The sequence below is a fragment of the Vipera berus genome, assembly GCF_964194415.1.
Source record: "Vipera berus genome assembly, chromosome: 1".
Taxonomy (NCBI): domain Eukaryota; kingdom Metazoa; phylum Chordata; class Lepidosauria; order Squamata; family Viperidae; genus Vipera; species Vipera berus.
In genome coordinates, this window is record NC_138202.1 from 353820531 (window position 1) to 353838588 (window position 18058).

Consider the following 18058-nt stretch of genomic DNA (forward strand, 5'->3'; position numbering starts at 1 on the left):
AGAAGGTCGCAAAAGGGGATCACATGACCCCGGGACACGGCAATCGTCATAAATGGACTGAGGGGGTTTTAATTTAATTTTAAATTTTAAATTTTAATTTGTTTTAATCGTGGGCTAGTCTTAATTTAATTCTATTTTAATTCTATTTATTTGTATTGTTTAATTCGCCCTGTAAACCGCCCTGAGTCCTTCGGGAATAGGGCGGTATATAAAATCAATTAATAAATAAATAAAAATAAATAAATATGAGTCAGTTGCCAAGTGTTAAAGAGTTTTGATCACGTGACCTTTGGGATGCCTCAGTGGTCATAAGTATGAAAAATGGTCATAAGGGTTTTTTTTCCCCAGTGCCGTTGATACTTTGAACAAGTCATTAAGTGAGCTGTTGTAAGTCAAGGACTATCTGTACAGCATCACCCTGTTAGCTAAAATCTGCTATCCATGCATTTTTGTTTTCATTGTTCCCTGCATTTCCCAGTGCAAACTGGGGGGAATAGCAACAAAAGGGATGAGCTGACAGCCAGAACTGTAAAACCCAGTCTCTTGGCTGCCATCCTGGCTTGATGTCTGTCTCTTCCCCGTGGACCAATCCTGCGTGCTTACTCACCTCCATAGAAAGAAAACGGGCCGTTGGGAATGAGCTCGCCCGGCTCTAAACGGTCCACCAGCGGTCTCATGCGGCGGGGGCTGCGGAAAAATGCGTGCCTGCGGGCCCCGAGTGCGCTCAGCTGTTTCATGCGCCTTTCCTTAGAACGCCGGTTCTGGAACCAGACCTGCCAGGGAAGCAGGAGAAAGGAAAACTGGGGTGAAAGTTAGTTCCTTCTCTCCCCCCCCCCCCGGCAATTGGGAAACAACCAGAGATCATAACGAGCAATTAACAATACTCATGATTAGGAGATAGAAACCAAGGGACCCAGCACATCATTTCAAGAACAAGAAGTCATTTCTGTAAGGGCTTTTTTTTTTTGCAGCACTGCAGCCACTAGAATTCTTGCCTCAGGGCTTTTGAACTTTTCTTCAGTAAAGACGGATCAAAAAGTTTGGGGATTTTTGTAAAGTAAAGATGCATTAAAAAAAGCATTTGACGGCTGCTTTGAAACAACAATACCGCCAACAACAATGGAATTGGGTATGTCTGGTTTAATGAAGAGAAGGACGAGGGGGGACATGATAGCAGTCTTCCAATATCTCAGGGGCTGCCCCAAAGAAGAGGGAGTCAAGCTATTCTCCAAAGCGCCTGAAGGCAGGACAAGAAGCAACAGATGGAAACTAATCAAGGAACTAAGGAGAAACTTCCTGACTGTTAGAATAATTAACCAGTGGAACAACCTGCCTCCAGAATTGGTGAATGCTCCAACACTGGAATCTTTTAAGAGGAGACTGTACAGCCATTTGCCTGAAATGGTATAAGGCAGTGATGGTGAACCTTTTAGAAACCCAGTGCCCCAAAACGGCCTGCCTGCAGGGCCATCCACCGCCTCCACGGCTTGCCACAGTTCACCCAGGCGGCCATGCAGTGCCATGGCAGCCACGCCCTCCTCCTGTGCCCGCAGCATCAACTGCGCGTGACGGTCCGTGAGGGCGGAGTCTTGTCCCTGCTACCCAGCTACCATGTACTTGGCTGTGCTGCTCCGCACAGGCCACAGCCGGGGGGCAACTCTCCTCCGGGGGGGCTGGTGGTGAGGAGGGGGAGGCGGGGCCAGGGCGATGGTGCCCATGCCCACAGAGAGGGCTCCGAGTGCCGCCTCTGGCCCACATGCCATAAGTTCACTACCATTGGTATAGAGTTTCCTGCCTGAGCAGGGGGTTGGACTCGATGACCTCCAAGGTCCCTTCCAACTTTATTATTATTATTATAATACCCCAATTGAGGAACCACTAAGAACACTCCCGCCAATGCTGGCAGGGCAACGCACTTGTATGGGGTTGTAGTCCTCGACTTAACGATCACAAGTGAGCCAAAACATTTTCTTGCTAAGTGAGACATTTGTTAAGTCAGTTTTGCCCCATTATGCAATCTTTCTTGCCAGAGCGGTTAAGTGAATCACTGCAGTTGTTAAGTTAGCAATATGGTTGTTAAGTGAAGACTGGCTCCCCCACTGGTTTGTCAGAAAGTCGAAAAAAGGGATCACGTGACCTGAGGACAATGCAGCCATTATAAATACCTGCCAGTTGCCAAGTGTCCATCACATGGCCATGAGAATGCTGCAACGGTCATAAGTGTGAAAAACAGTCAAAAGTCGCTTTTTTCAGTGCTGTTGTAACTTGGGATCATCACTAAATGAATTGTAAGTGGAGGACTACCTGTATATAAACAGAGCACCGACCCCATTCCCTTCTAGCACTGATGATGTTACCTTGTTGGGTAATGAATTGTCTGCAAGAAAACAACCAAGCTCAAACCTGAGCTACCCATATTCTATTCTGTTCTCTTTAAAAGCATCTAAAACATTAACAAGCTATATTAAAGAAATATCTGCTTTGGAGATGTATTGGTTTTGGAAGTGAAATAGTTCAGCTGCTGGAATTCTTTGAACACAAAAATTAGAAAGGTTTTGTCCTAACAGCCTTTCTGTGAACTGGTAAGCCTCTAAGAATGGGATAGTTTTTTACCTGATTATTTATTTGAAGGACTCCTGAATCGGTTATCAGTCTGGGAAGCAATACACATGGTTTCCTTGATTAAGCCCATTTTCTGGGTTACACAAGATAAACTCGTGTAACAAGAAGATAAACCTGTACACAAACCCTTCAGATTGTCTAGACCAGGGGTAGGCAACCTTGGGTCTTTTATGACTCGTGGACTTCAACTCCCAGAATTCCCGAGCCAGCCATGCTGAGGAGAAAGGGAGAGGTTTCCATGCTGAGCCATGCCGGCTTAGGAATTCTGGGAGTTTTAAGTCCACGAGTCATAAAAGAGCCAAGGTTGCCTACCCCTGGCCTAGGCCTAGGCTGCTTTATGACTTGTGGACTTCAACTTCCAGAATTCCTGAGCCAGCCACGCTGAGGGGAAATGGAGAGGTTTCCATACAGAGCCATGCTGACTCAGGAATTCTGGGAGTTGAAGTCCATGAGTCATAAAAGAGCCAAGGTTGTCTACCCCTGGCCTAGGCCTAGGCCGCTTTATGACTTGTGGACTTCAACTCCCAGAATTCCTGAGCCAGCCGTGCTGAGGAGAAAGGGAGAGGTTTCCATGCTGAGCCATGCCAGCTCAGGAATTCTGGGAGTTGAAGTCCACGAGTCATAAAAGAGCCAAAGTTGCCTACCCAAACTAACTAGCTTTGTAGGGATGTCTGCAGAGATTTTGCTCCAACCCAGTTTATGTACATAAGTTGCTCTCCATTCTGCAAAAGGCCGCAGAAAGCTTCCACATTTCCTGACATTTTCTCATGTGGTACTACTCCGTCTGATCTATCAGGGAAAGCAGAGCACTTAAGAACATAAGGCAGCACCTTTTCTTGAGTGCTGGACTGTTTGATGTCTTTCTTTCGGAACCATGCAGAATTCAAGAGAATCTGAGAGACCTGCACAGTTCCTTGCTGATTAAAAAATGAGGATAAAATGAAGCTCCCCAGCATTCCCACTGAATCGCCTACAAAACAGGCTTCTGTTTTTCTACGAAGAACAGTTGCAGGAATTGGGCATGTCTAGTTTAATGAAGAGAAGGATGAGGGGGGACATGATAGAAATGTTCCAATATCTGACTGGCTACCCCAAAGAAGAGGGAGTCAAGCTATTCTCCAAAAGCGCCTGAAGGCAGGACAAGAAGCAACGGATGGAAACTAAGCAAAGAGAGAAGCAACCTAGAACTAAGGAGGAATTTCTTTACAGGTAGAACAATTAATCGGTGGAATGGCTCCCCTCCAGAAGTTGTGAATGCTCAACACTGGAGGTTTTTAAGAAGAGATTGGACAGCCATTTGTCCAGAATGATATGGTCTCCTGCTTGAGCAGGGGGTTGGACTAGATGACCGCCAAGATCCCTTCCAACTTTGTAATTCTCTTATTCTGTGTAGGTTTGGGGTGGAGATGTAGCATACAGTTTACTTAGCACTTTGGCAGATTTATTTTAATTTTACTGATTGATTGATTCCATTTATATGCCACCCACCTCTTTCTACAAAGTGACAAATTTATTATTTGGAGGGACGTGAAATTCTGAACGTGGTGAAGTGTGCAGTACCAGTAGATTGAGTAGATTATACTCAAGTCCTATCTTTATAACCATGGTGTTCTCTCTCCCTCTCTCTCTTTCTGTACTTATAAATATGCAGCACATATAACTACAACATGATCAACTGCATTATAATTTAGAATGAAAATTCAGAATAACAGAGTTGGAAGGGACTGTGCACAGATGATTTCAATTTTATTTTTATCTTGATTTCTGTACTTATTATATGTTTTGTTGTTAGCCGCCCTGAGTCCTTCGGGAGATAGGGCGGGATATAAATCCCATCAATAAATAAATAAATAAATAAATTATTTCAGACAAATGGCTGTCCAATCTCTTCTTAAAAACGTGGATGCAGTATTCCTAGTGTGGCCTTACCAAGGCCTTGTAAAGTGATATTAACACTTCACGTGATCTTGATTCTATCCCTCTGTTAATGCAGCCTAGAACTGCATTGGCTTTTTTGGCAGCTGCAGCACACAGCTGGCTCATGTTTAAGTGATTGTCTACTAGGAGTCCTCAGTTGAGATTGCAGCTTGCAGATGGTGGTGTTAGCATTATAGGAGATGGTTTGTGACCCTAGAGGTGTTTTGGTGGGAGGGGAGGTGCTTCAACACCTTCTATCATTTCACCTCTGATTGTGAGAATTAAGCCCAATATGGCCCATCCCATCGTTCTCTTCTCTACTTTTGGGAGACAAAGTTGTCTGCTACGTTTGTCAGGAACCTGTTTGATCTTCCACTTGGTGCAGAGTTTGTCTTCCAGTTGATGTCAAGACAGTTAAAGTCCACCATTAAGATTGTGGTCTGCTTCCAACATACTTTAGTTCAGAGGTCACCAACCTTTTCCTGCTGGCAGCCCAGAGAAAGGAAGCAGCTGGGAAATTTGAGCCATGCACAAATGGAGCCGTGTGCACCCACATGGCACTAGCAACCCTGTTTGCGCAGGCACGTAGGCACTACCGCCGCCTCTGTTAGAGCCACGTGCAAGCGCAAATGGCTGCATAACCTGCACACACTAGAGGCCCTGTTTGCACAGGCTCTAGCCACCGCTGCTGCTAGCTTCGTGCACATGCGCAAATGGGCCTGCGGGCTCTAGTGGGGGTGAGTGCACACACACACATGCACTCACTGGCCAGCCTATCCCGCAGCCCAATGACCAGTAGGCCACGGCCCAGCAGTGGGCCGCGGACCATAGGTTGCGTGCCCCTGCTTTAGTTAACTGACTAGCAAAAAGTTCATCTATTTCCTGTGTTTGGTTGGGTGGCCTATAGTATACACCTATGGCAATGTCATTTCCCCCCCCCCTCTTTTATGTTGACCCAAATGTATTCATTTCATCATTGTTGTACTCTATTTCTGTAGAGATGTAGTTATTTCTTATACATAATGCAACTCCGCCTCCTCTTCTATTTGGTCTGTTTCTTTTAAAAGGTTTAACCCTAATCTGCCATCTCTTTAACTGCATACCACTTAATGGAAATAATTGGCAGGTTCCAGCATAAATCGTGTTATGTAACCGCAGGGCAATGCAAATTGTTGCCAAGTGCCCGAAATGCATTCACAAATGATCACAAGAGCCAGGATGCCAAACCTTTGAATTTGGATTTTGAGTCATTTTCTCAGGGTCTGTCATAACTTCAAACAGCTGCTAAGCAGCCAATTGTAAGTCAAGGACAACCTGTAGCATGGAATGAATGAATGAATGAATGAATGAATGAATGAATGAATGAATGAATGAATGAATGAATGAAATCTCCCCAACCTCTTAGCCGCCATACCATTTTGTCTGAGTTGAGGGCTGATCCACTGAGTGAATGATTACAATCGAGTACAGAGAAGAGCAATAAATATGATTGGGGAATGGAGGCTAAAACATATAGGGAACGGTTGCTGGAATTGGGTATGTGTAATTTAATGAAGAGAAGGACGAGGGGGGACATGACAGCAGTATTCCAATATCTCAGGGGCTGCCCCAAAGAAGAGGGAGTCAAGCTATTCTCCAAACCACTTGGGGGCAGGACAAGAAGCAATGGATGGAAACTAGTCAAGGAGAGAAGCAACCTAGAACTAAGGAGAAACTTCCTGACTGTTAGAACACCGGACAGAGATGACCTATCCATTTTCCACTATCTTTAACATATCATTGTTGAGACATTAACATATCTCAACATATAAGGAACAGGAATTGGGAATGTCTAGTTTAATGAAGAGAAAAACGAGGGATGACATGATAGCAGTCTTTCAATATCTCAGGGGCTGCCCCAAAGAAGAGGGAGTCAAGCTATTCTCCAAAGCGCCTGAAGGCAGGAGAAGAAGCAACAGATGGAAACTAATCAAGGAGAGAAGCAACCTAGAAATAAGGAGAAACTTCCTGACCGTTAGAACAATTAACCACTGGAACAACCTGCCTCCAGAAGCGGTGAATGCTCCAACACTGGAAGTTTTAAAGAAAAGACTAGACAGCCATTTGCCTGAAATGGTATAGGGTTTCCTGCCTGAGCAGGGGGTTGGACTAGATGACCTCCAAGGTCCCTTCCAACTTCTTCTTCTTCTTCTTCTTTTGATGATGATGATGATGATGCCCCATTTTAAGATCAGAGTCTCAGCTCCTGCAGTTCCTTTCTGGCCAAAGGCAGTTGGGTCATTAGAGATTGCTGGAATAGCCTAATCATTGCTGCATTCATGCAGCAGCCCATAAAAGGGAGCTCTGTATCACCCCAAAGTTGGAAAAGGCTCTAAATCAGGCGTATGAAACTGCCTTTTGCATCTAAATTCTAAAATTTCAGCAGTCAGGGCAAAAAGAAAGGAAACTCGAGCACTGAGTTGCAAGGAGAAGAGGGCGGAATGCATCCATCAGGGCAGAGATTAACCTCAATTTTTAAAATTCTGCTCCCTGCGTTTCAAACAAGGTGGAGAGTCTTGTGAAGAAGCCAACCTGGATCTCTGCAGAAGGAACTGGGGGCTCCACCACTGGAGGTTTTCGAAAAATAGACCGGACAAGCATTTGACTGGGATGGTATAAGGTTCCCTGTCTGAGCAGGGGGTTGGACTAGAGGATCTCTGTGGTCCCTTCTAGCTCGATGATTCTATTTTAAAAGACTTCGTGATGTTTCACCTCACTTTCCTTTGGCCCAAATCGCCAGAGCCACAAAATAGTTAGTTCAGTTTGCAAATTTCAGGCAGTAGAGAGACATTCACACCAAGTCTGAATTAACTGTTTGGCAAACAGGCTTATCTGACTTGGCTAGAGACCTTCCTTTGTGAATACACATTCGTACAACTTGAGAAGCTTGGATGTGGTGGCCGGTTGTGTGTGCACTTGTGTGTTGCCTAACCTTTCCTGCGAACCAAAGTGACTCCGTGAGCTTATCGTTAAATACGTTGGATGTATCCAGAAAATGGGTTGATCCAATCATTGCATCAAAAGGGTTGTGTGGACAGAGCAACTGGGTTAGATCTTGACTGAGTTTAGAAGGTGAGAAAATTCCAGTTGTGGGCCTTCCATGCACTTCCCCCCCCCACTTCCTTTATGCAAAAGGGTCTTTGCACCACTAGATAATCCTCACATATGGGGGGTGGGGGGTGGGCTTCTTTCAATCACACCTCTGCCGATTTGAAACTAGAATGCGCTTTGTTTCGTTTAGGCTTTCACCCAATTCCAGAGTCAAAGAACCAAGGAATTGTAGAACTGAAAGAGTCTACCATAGATAGGAAGACCATGAACATCCTCAGGAGGTAACCTCCGTTTAGAACCATAGGGCTGGAAGGAATCTTGTTGTTGTTAGCTGCGAAGTCGTGTCCGACCCATCGCGACCCTATGGACAATGTTCCTCCAGGCCTTCCTGTCCTCTACCATCTTCTGGAGTCCATTTAAGCTCACGCCTACAGCTTCAGTGACTCCATCCAGCCACCTCATTCTCTGTCGTCCCCTTCTTCTATTGCCCTCGATCTTTCCCAGCATTAGGCTCTTCTCCAGTGAGTCCTTCCTTCTCATTAGGTGGCCAAAGTATTTGAGTTTTAGCTTCAGGATCTGGCCTTCTAAAGAGCAGTCAGGGTTTATCTCCTCTAGGACTGACCGGTTTGATCGCCTTGCAGTCCAAGGGACTCGCAGGAGTCTTCTCCAGCACCATAGTTCAAAGGCCTCAATTCTTTGGCGCTCAGCCTTTCTTATGGTCCAACTTTCACTGCCATACATTGCAACTGGGAAGACCATAGCCTTGACTATACGCACTTTTGTTGACAGGGTGATGTCTCTGCTTTTTAGTGTGCTGTCTAGATTTGCCATGGCTTTCCTCCCCAGGAGCAAGCGTCTTTTAATTTCTTGACTACAGTCCCCATCTGCAGTGATCTTGGAGCCCAGGAAAATAAAATCTGTCACTACCTCCATTTCTTCCCCATCTATTTGCCAGGAATTGAGAGGGCCAGATGCCATGATCTTGGTTTTCTTAATGTTAAGTTTCAACCCAAGTTTTGCACTCTCCTTCTTCACCCGCAACAAGAGGCTCTTTAGTTCTTCTTCACTTTCTGCCATTAGAGTGGTATCATCTGCGTATCTTAGGTTGTTGATATTTCTTCCGGCAATCTTAATTCCAACTTTTGATTCATCTAGCCCTGCCTTTCTCATGATGTGCTCTGCATATAAGTTAAATAGGCAGGGTGACAGTATACAGCCTTGCCGGACTCCTTTCCCAATTTTGAACCAATCAGTGGTTCCGTGTCCAGTTCTCACTGTTGCTTCTTGACCTGCATATAGGTTTCTCAAGAGACAAATAAGATGGTCTGGTACTCCCATCTCTTTAAGAACTTGCCACAGTTTGTTATGATCCACACAATCAAAGGCTTTTGCATAGTCAATGAAGCAGAAGTAGATGTTTTTCTGGAACTCCCTAGCTTTCTCCATGATCCAGCGTATGTTGGCAATTTGATCTCTAGTTCCTCTGCCTCTTCGAAATCCTGCCTGTACTTCTGGTAGCTCTCGATCCACATACTGCTGAAGTCTAGCTTGTAGGATTTTAAGCATGACTTTACTAGCATGAGAAATGAGTGCAATGGTGCGATAGTTTGAACATTCTTTGGCACTGCCTTTCTTTGGAATTGGAATGTAAACTGATCTTTTCCAATCCTGTGGCCACTGTTGAGTTTTCCAAATTTGCTGGCAAATTGAGTGTAGCACTTTTACTGCACTGTCTTTTAAGATTTTGAATAGCTCAGCTGGAATACTGTCACCTCCACTAGCTTTGTTGTTGCTCAGCTTTTCTAAGGCCCACTTCACTTCACATTCTAGGATGTCTGGCTCGAGGTCAGTGACCAACTCATTGTGATTATCTGGGACATTAAGCTCATTCTTGTATAGTTCTTCTGTGTAATTTTGCCACCTCTTCTTAATCTCTTCTGCCTCTGTTAGGTCCCTGCCATTTTGGTCCTTTATCATGCCCATTTTTGCATTAAATGTTCCCTTCATCTCTCCAATTTTCTTGAAAAGATCTCTGGTCCTCCCTATTCTATTGTTTTCTTCTATTTCTTTGCACTGTTCATTTAAGAAGGCATTCTTATCTCTTCTAGCTATTCTCTGGAATTCTGCATTCAATTGGGCATATCTATGTTTTTCTCCCTTGCCTTTTGCTTCCCTCCTTTCCTCAGCTATTTGCAAAGCTTCCTCAGACAGCCATTTTGCTTTCTTGCATTTCTTTTTCTTTGGGATGGTTTTGGTTGCTACCTGTTGTACAATGTCGCGAACCTCTGTCCATAGTTCTTCAGGCACTCTGTCTATCAGATCTAATTCCTTAAATCTATTTGTCACCTCTACTGTATATTCAACAGGGATATGATTTAATTCATACCTGAGTGGCCTAGTGCTTTTCCCTACTTTCTTCAGTTTAAGCTTAAACTTTGCAAGGAGAAGCTCATGATCTGAGCCACAGTCAGCTCCTGGTCTTGTTTTTACTGACTGTATAGAGCTTCTCCATCTTTGGCTGCAGAGCATATAGTCAATCTGATTTCTGTGTTGACCGTCTGGTGATGTCCATGTGTAGAGCCGTCTCTTGGGTTGTTGGAAAAGAGTGTTTGCTATGACCATCGTATTCTCTTGACAAAATTCTATCAGCCTGTGCCCTGCTTCATTTTGTACTCCAAGGCCAAACTTGCCTGTTATTCCAGTTATCTTTTGGCTTCCTACTTTAGCATTCCAATCCCCCATGATGATAAGGACATCATTTTTTGGTGTTAGTTCTATAAGGTGCTGTAGGGCTTCATAGAACTGGTCAATTTCATCCTCTTCAGCACTGGTGGTTGGGGCATAGACTTGGACTACTGTGATATTGAATGGTTTGCCTTGGATTCGAACTGAGATCATTCTGTCATTTTGAGGATTGTATCCCAGTATTGCTTTTCCTACTCTTTTATTGACTATGAAGGCTACTCCATTTCTTCTGAGGGATTCTTGCCCACAGTAGTATACCTGATGGTCATCTGAATTAAATTCACCCATTCCTGTCCATTTTAGTTCGCTGATACCTAAGATGTCGATGTTCAGTCTTGTCATCTCTTGTTTGACCACGTCCAGCTTTCCTTGATTCATGGATCTTACATTCCAGGTTCCTATGGAGAAAAAATCTTTACAGCATCGGACTTTCCTTTCACCACCAGACACATCCACAGCTGAGCGTCCTTTCGGCTTTGGCCCAGTCGCTTCATTCTTTCTGGCGCTACTAGTACTAGCCCTCTGCTCTTCCCCAGTAGCATATTGGACGCCTTCCGACCTGAGGGGCTCATCTTCCAGCGTCATATCGTTTTGCCTTTTGGTACTGTCCATAGGGTTTTCATGGCAAAGATACTGGAGTGGGTTGCCATTTCCTTCTCCAGTGGATCACGTTTTGTCAGAACTCTCGGCTATGACCTGTCCGTCTTGGGTGGCCCTGCACGGCATAGCTCATAGCTTCATTGAATTACGCAAGCCCCTTCACCACGACAAGGCAGTAATCCATGAAGGGGAATCTTAGAGGCCTATCAAATGAAGCTAGCAGAACAATTATCGGATGCCTTAAACCTACCCTTCTAGATATCTGGCTTCCAGGTCTTTAATCATCTTAGCAATGAAGACGATGGCTGTCCAGTCTCTTCTTAAAAACCTCCAGTGTTGGAGCATTCACAGCTTCTGGAGGCAGGTTGTTCCACTGATTAATTGTTCTCACTGTCAGGAAGTTTCTCCTTAGTTCTAGGTTGCTTCTCTCCTTGATGAGTTTCCCTCCGTTGCTTCTTGTCCTGCCTTCAGGTGCATTGAAGAATAGCTTGACTCCCTCTTCTTTGGGGCAGCCCCTGAGATACTGGAAGACTGCTATCATGTCACCCCCTCATCCTTCTCTTCATTCATACAAGCGAATTTGAGGGCTAATCCACATGGAGCCCCATTTCCATCTGTCCTGTGTGCCATCGTTCACTCCTTAGAGACTAAAATGGACAATGTGAAATTTGAGCGGGCCACGAACAAGGAGTATATATCGGAGGTGGTGACCCTTTGAGAGCTGTATGCAACGAAATTTCATTTTGATGTATGCCGATTGGTGTACATTCAAAGTGACAATAAAGTTATCATCATCATCATCATTAAACTAGACATTCCCAATTCCAGCAACTGTTCCTTACATGTTTTAGCCTCCAGTACCCCGATCGTCTTTGTTGAGGGACTGCCACGAAGAGGAGGGGGCCAACTTATTTTCCAAAGGGCCATAGGGCTGGACAAGAAACAATGGAAACTAGTCAAAGAGAGAAGCAACCTGGAATTAAGGGGGAAGTTCTTAACAGTGAGGACAATTAACCAGTGGAAGGGTTTGCCTTCAGAAATTGTGGATGCTTCATCATTGGAGGTTTTTAAAAAGAGACTGGACAGCCACTCGTCTGAAATGGTATAGTGTTTCCTGCTTGAGCAGGGGGCTGGACTAGAAGACCTCCAAGGTCCCTTCCAGCTGTATTCTGAACTGAAATTCTTTAATCTACCACCTAGCTGGCATTGCCCCACTTGCTGTTTGCAGAGAAGCAGCAGTATACAGAGAGAGAGAGAGACTCAAATAATCGACAGCTAGGTAACACCCCCTCTTATGGCCTAAAACCAGCTCATCCGAGTCTAACATTCAGGAAAAGCTCCCTTAGATGGATGGAAGACTTTGAAAGCAGAGAAGACCTATGGAAAGCTACAAAAACAACAACAACACTGGAAGGAACCCATGGTTCTGACGAAAACTGGGAAGTATGGAAATTGTTGAACAGACTGCGCACGGGTACGACAAGATCCAGAGACACTCTGGACAAATTGGGCTATCCGGTGGCTTCTGCCCTTTGCGACTGTGGTGATATGCAGACAACAACACATATGTACACCTGCCCTTTGTGTCCTGATCCGTGTTCACTTGAGAACCATTATCAGGTATCCCCTAAGGCAGGGGTGTCAAACTCAATTTCATTGAGGGCTGCATCAGCACTGCGGTTGCCCTCAAGGGGCCAGGTGGGTGTGGCCAGGGTGGGCGTGGCCTACTGGGTGGGCATGGCTAGAGTGCGTGTGGCCTACTGGGTGGGCGTGGCCAGCTCTACATCGTTCGCATCAAGGGTGCCTATGGGGGCCTGGGCAGGAGTGGGACAGATCTGAGGGTCTCTGGCAGAAGGAGGGTCTCTGGGCCAGGGCCAAGACAGTGGGGGCCGTTCCCTCACTGTTTCCAGGATGGTTTCGTGGGCCGCATGAAACCACTTTGCGGGCCGGATTCGGCCCCAGGGCCTTGTGTTTGACATGTCTGCCCTAAGGCCTTCCCTATGTTAGGCTAAACATACCTTGTTTGCTTATCGCCAGGGCTTGTTGCCTTGGAAGAGTGAGGAAGATTCTCAGGGATGACTCACACCCTGGATGGTATCTCTTTACTCTCCTACCATCCGGTAGGAGATATAGGAATATAGCCAGCCGTACCAACAGGCTGAAAAATAGCTTTTATCCGTGGGCTGTTAGGCTTTTGAATGGGATATAATCTCTGTGAACTTATGCAGAATTGATTTGGGAGGCCGGTGTGTGGTGTAGTTGGTTCACATGGTGTGGTAGGATGGAGGGTTTGTTGTCACTGTGTGTTGGGGGGAGAGAGCATGGGGGGGGGAGCTCAGCTAATCTCAATGTACACATGTTGTACTTCGACAATAAAGGTTTATTTATTTATTTATTTATTAAGATTTCAGCCAATTGTGTTTAATTAAATAAACCATGATTAATTCACAGGCCATGGCTTAGCATAATCCACCTACCCATCTGATTGTATTCATGCACTGGCTACACCATCTTTTATGGAATCGAACCATATTTTATTGGATTCATAGGACGCACTAAGCCGTAAACGGGGTTACGACCATCAAAAACCCATCAGCGTAACACGCTAAGCCAGGGCTCTTCAAACTTGGCCCTTTTATGACTTGTGGACTTCAACTCCCAGAATTCCTCAGCCAGCCTGGCTGAGGAATTCTGTGAGTTGAAGTCCACAAGTCATAAAAGGGCCCTGCACTAAAGCTAAAATCCAGCAAATTCCATGACGACTTAACTGTGGACTGAGACAACTGTGTGAAGAGACAACTAGAGCGGAATTGCAAGATACTGAGGGTGAAAGTCAGATGATGTCGGAGGGAAGAAAGTAAGAAAGATTAACAGACTGTCCTCGGGCTATTTTACATCCAGACAAACTTGCGCAGTATGAGTTGAACATCTCCCTATATTATTTTTCCCAGCATAAGACAAGCCCGTAAAAGTAAAAACACAGCATCGTGGAAGGTGAATGGTCCTGAAAGCATCTTCGAAGGTCACCATGACAAGAGATTGCAGCTCTGATGTGTGTGTGGGGGGGCAGGGTGTATGTCTGTGATTTTGTATGGATACATACTCTTCTCTCCACCTCCACCTGCTCCCTGCAAATATATCCTCCAGTTCTAGGCTAGAAAACTGCTGTTCTTGCAAAATCCAAACTCAGAAAAAGATCTTCCTTTTTCAGAGGACATAGACAGCGACTCAGTTTTCGGTCGAACCCTTTGCGGTCTCAAACAGGGCTTAAACGTAAAGCAGTAGCAAAAGATCAGTTTTAGAGTGAAGGAACTCAAGGCCTCAGTCCTCATTTTATTAATCTTACCTTTATTATTTTTATAAAGAACTCAAGGCAGCAAAGGAAGGCTTCTTCACCCTCCTATTTTCCCCACAACAATAACCAACCCAGGTTTGCGAGAATTAATCTTACAGATAATGGTGATAGCTTTTTTCAAGCACACAGACACACAAACACAAACAATATGTTGTAAGCCTCTCAGAGTCCCTTTGAACTGGGAGATGATCAGCATATAAATTTGATAAATAAATTATACACATACACATATATACAGTGTGTGTGTGTGTGTGTGTATTCCTTGATTGAGGGCCATAATGAAGCCCATAATTTATGTTGCCAAGTGAAATTTGTCAAGTGAGTTTGGCCCCGTTTTATGACGTTTTCTTGCCACAGTTGCTAAGTGAATCACTTCAGTGGTTAAATTAGTAACACGGTTATTAAGTGAATCTGGGAGAAGAAGAACGAAGCTGAAGCCACACCAGCCTGAGGATGACGGATGAGATTTCGTCGAAACGTTGCTCTTACACCTTCAATTCTACGTGGGAAAAAACCCGAATAACCAAAGATCTACATACAAACACCCACGAAAACAGCGTTCCGTGCGCCTTTGGCGTCTAGTCATGCCGGCCACATGACCACGGAGACGTCCTCGGACAAGCGCTGGCTCTTCAGCTTTGAAACGGAGATGAGCACCGGCCCCTAGAGTCGGAAACGACTAGCACGCATGTGCGGGGGAACCTTTACCTTTATATATATATATATATATATATAAAATCTGTGTGTGTATGAGGTATGAGAGAGAGAGAGAGAAATGGGATAAAAATATAGTCGTCATAATAAAAATAGTGATGATGGGCAAACCATTTCCAGCATGTGAGGCCCCTAGGCCATAATAATAATAATGAACAGCTTGCAATAGTGGCGAATATCTGTAGCTCAGGTGTGGGATGAGGGTGAGGGTTCGTTCTCCGAGCCTGTGGGTTGGTTTCTGAACGTTTTGTTGCCTAGCCTGATGATAAAACCTTCGGAAACCAACCCACAAGCTCAGAGAATGACAGCTTACATCTTGCAACGATACTGTTAATATCATGAAACAACAACATCTGCCTATCGCAGGTTGTATCCCAGGCGGATAAACAATGCCAAATCCAGTCTAAACATCTGGCTAACCGTGCAATGAAGCATAATATAAAAACCTCCAAATAGAATGACTGTGGCAAAACAGCAACAACAAAGAGAATATCAACAATGGTAGGCACCTTGGGTGCAATCCCAAAACATCTGGAGCATCACCTGAACCCCATCGGTATAAAGAAAACCACCATCAATGTACAAAAGGCAATTTTACGTGGAGCAGTTTACAGTATATCCCTCAGCGATACTGTTAACGCCATGAAACTTCAACATCTGCCTGTCCCGGGTCCTTGGGAAGGACTCGCTAGCTAGGTGGATAAAAATGCCAAACACAGTCTGACTGTGTGAACAACCGTAATAATAATAATAATAATTAATAATAATAAATAATAATAATAATAATAATAATAATAATAATAATAATATATTCATTTGGATAATTAATTGATTGGATATTTGATTGATTACATACCATCAAGTCATTTTTGATATGTTGCGCACTTTTTTTCAATTTGTGTACTGATTTTTCAGTGTTTCTCTTTTAAACATTGCAATAATTTTTATTTTTATTTCCCAAAAAAATAATAATATGTGTCCGTAGGAGGAACAAAAACGGCTCCTTGTTCTTGGGGCACAGATCTTGCTGCTTTCCCGTGGGTTTTCTCTGTAGCCAAGGGAGGAATTGGAGCTGATGTAGCTCCTTAACAGAGCCAAATTGGATTAACGGACCAATCAGATTGGATTAACAGGCCTGAGTCCCCAAGGGGCTTTTAAGATTTCCCCTCGGTCAGTAAATACCCCTCCTTTAGCTGGCAACCCAATTCCTCTTTCCCCTCCATTCAAAAAAATAAAAGCCGGTTTTGAATGATCACATTTGTCCGTCAATTGTCAGTTTTTGCCTTGATTCCAAATAAAGTTTCTTTCTCCCCTATGGGAAGAAGGGGTAGGCCACCTTGGCTCTTTTATGACTCGTGGACTTCAACTCCCAGAATTCCTGAGCCAGCCATGCTGAGGAGAAAGGGAGAGGTTTCCATGCTGAGCCATGCTGGCTCAGGAATTCTGGGAGTTGACGTCCATGAGTCATAAAAGAGCCAAGGTTGCCTACCCCTGGCCTAGGCCTAGGCCGCTTTATGACTCATGGACTTCAACTTCCAGAATTCCTGAGGCAGCCAGGCTGAGGAGAAAGGGAGAGGTTTCCAAGCTGAGCCAGGCTGCCTCAGGAATGCTGGGAGTTGAAGTCCACGAGTCATAAAAGAGCCAAGGTTGCCTACCCCTGACCTATGCTAAGCCAGCTTTATTGTTGTGGGGAAACTAGGGGATAACCCAGAAGATAACAATAACAAAATTGGAAGGGATCTTGGGGGTCTTCTAGTCCAGCCCCCTGCTCAAGTACGAGTGGGGGGAGGGTATGTTGGATATGCTCACCGCCTGGAATTACAGGTAGTCCTCGACTTACAACCATGCATTTAGTGACCGTTCAAAGTTACAATGGCATTGAAAATGTGTCTTATGACCGTTTTTCACACTTGCAACTGTTGCAGCATACTTGCGAATTCAGGGCTTTTTTTCTCATAGAACGCTCAGAACGGAGTTCCAGCACCTTTTTTGGACGGAACCTTGTAGTGTAGGCAAGGTGGGTTGTATGACATGTGCGAGTTCTGGCACCTTTTTCTTTTACAAAAAAAGCACTGCTTGCGATCATGTGATCCCCTTTTGCGACTTTCTGACAAGCAAAGTCAATGGGGAAGCCAGATGCAGTTTACAACCGTGTTACTAACTTAACGACTACAATGATTCACTTAACAACTCTGGCAAGAAAGCTCGTAAAACGGGGCGCAAGTCACTTAACAACTGTCTCACTTAGAAACAGAAATTTTGGGCTTAATTGCAATTGGACATTGAGGACTACCTATGTTTTATATATATAAATATATATATAAACATAGCTCAAAGTCACTGAAAAAAGTGATTTGTGACCATTTTTCACACTTACGATGGTTGCAATTTTCCCGTGGTCACATGATCAAAATCCAGACGTGAGGCAGCTGACTCATATTTACGACGGGTGCAGTGTTCTGGGATCTTATCATCCCCGTTTGTGACCTTCTGACATGCAAAGTCAATCGGGGAAAGCCAGATTCACTTAGGAACCGTGTTACTAACTTATCAACTGCAATGATTCACTTAACAACGGTGGCAAGAAAAGTTGTAAAATGGAGCAAAACTCACTTAAATGTTTCACTTAGCAACATAAATTTTGGGCTCCGTTGTGGTCGTAAAGTCAAGGACTAGCTGTCCAAGTCAGTTAAAAACAAAAATAAAACCAGACAAATGCAAAAATAAAAAAGCTCACGAGTGTGACATTCACACAACAGTCGGGCCCCCAATTCTTTGATTGACAGAAGCAGCCTCTTTTAGTCTCCTCCAACCGTGGAAATGAAAAGTAACCAAGGACCATATTCAAGTATATGGATTTTATTTTTAGGCCAGGCCATGGGTAGGCAACCTTGGCTCTTTTATGACTTGTGGACTTCAACTCCCAGAATTCCTGAGCCAGCATGGCTCAGCTTGGAAACCTCTTCCTTTCCCCTCAGCATGGCTGCCTCAGGAATTCTGGGAGTTGAAGTCCAC

At 44.5% G+C, this 18058-nt stretch overlaps 1 protein-coding gene across 1 annotated transcript in view; it reads right to left on the reverse strand.

The window, feature by feature from the left end:
* LHX1 (LIM homeobox 1) overlaps positions 1 to 18058 on the reverse strand; it is a gene marked incomplete at both ends in the record, with an annotated part of 71302 nt that overhangs the window by 3733 nt on the left and 49511 nt on the right. Inside the window, one exon of the mRNA XM_081346616.1 lies at positions 608 to 773. Coding sequence (XP_081202742.1) covers positions 608 to 773 — 166 coding nt within the window. The remainder of the gene's footprint in view (positions 1 to 607; positions 774 to 18058) is intronic.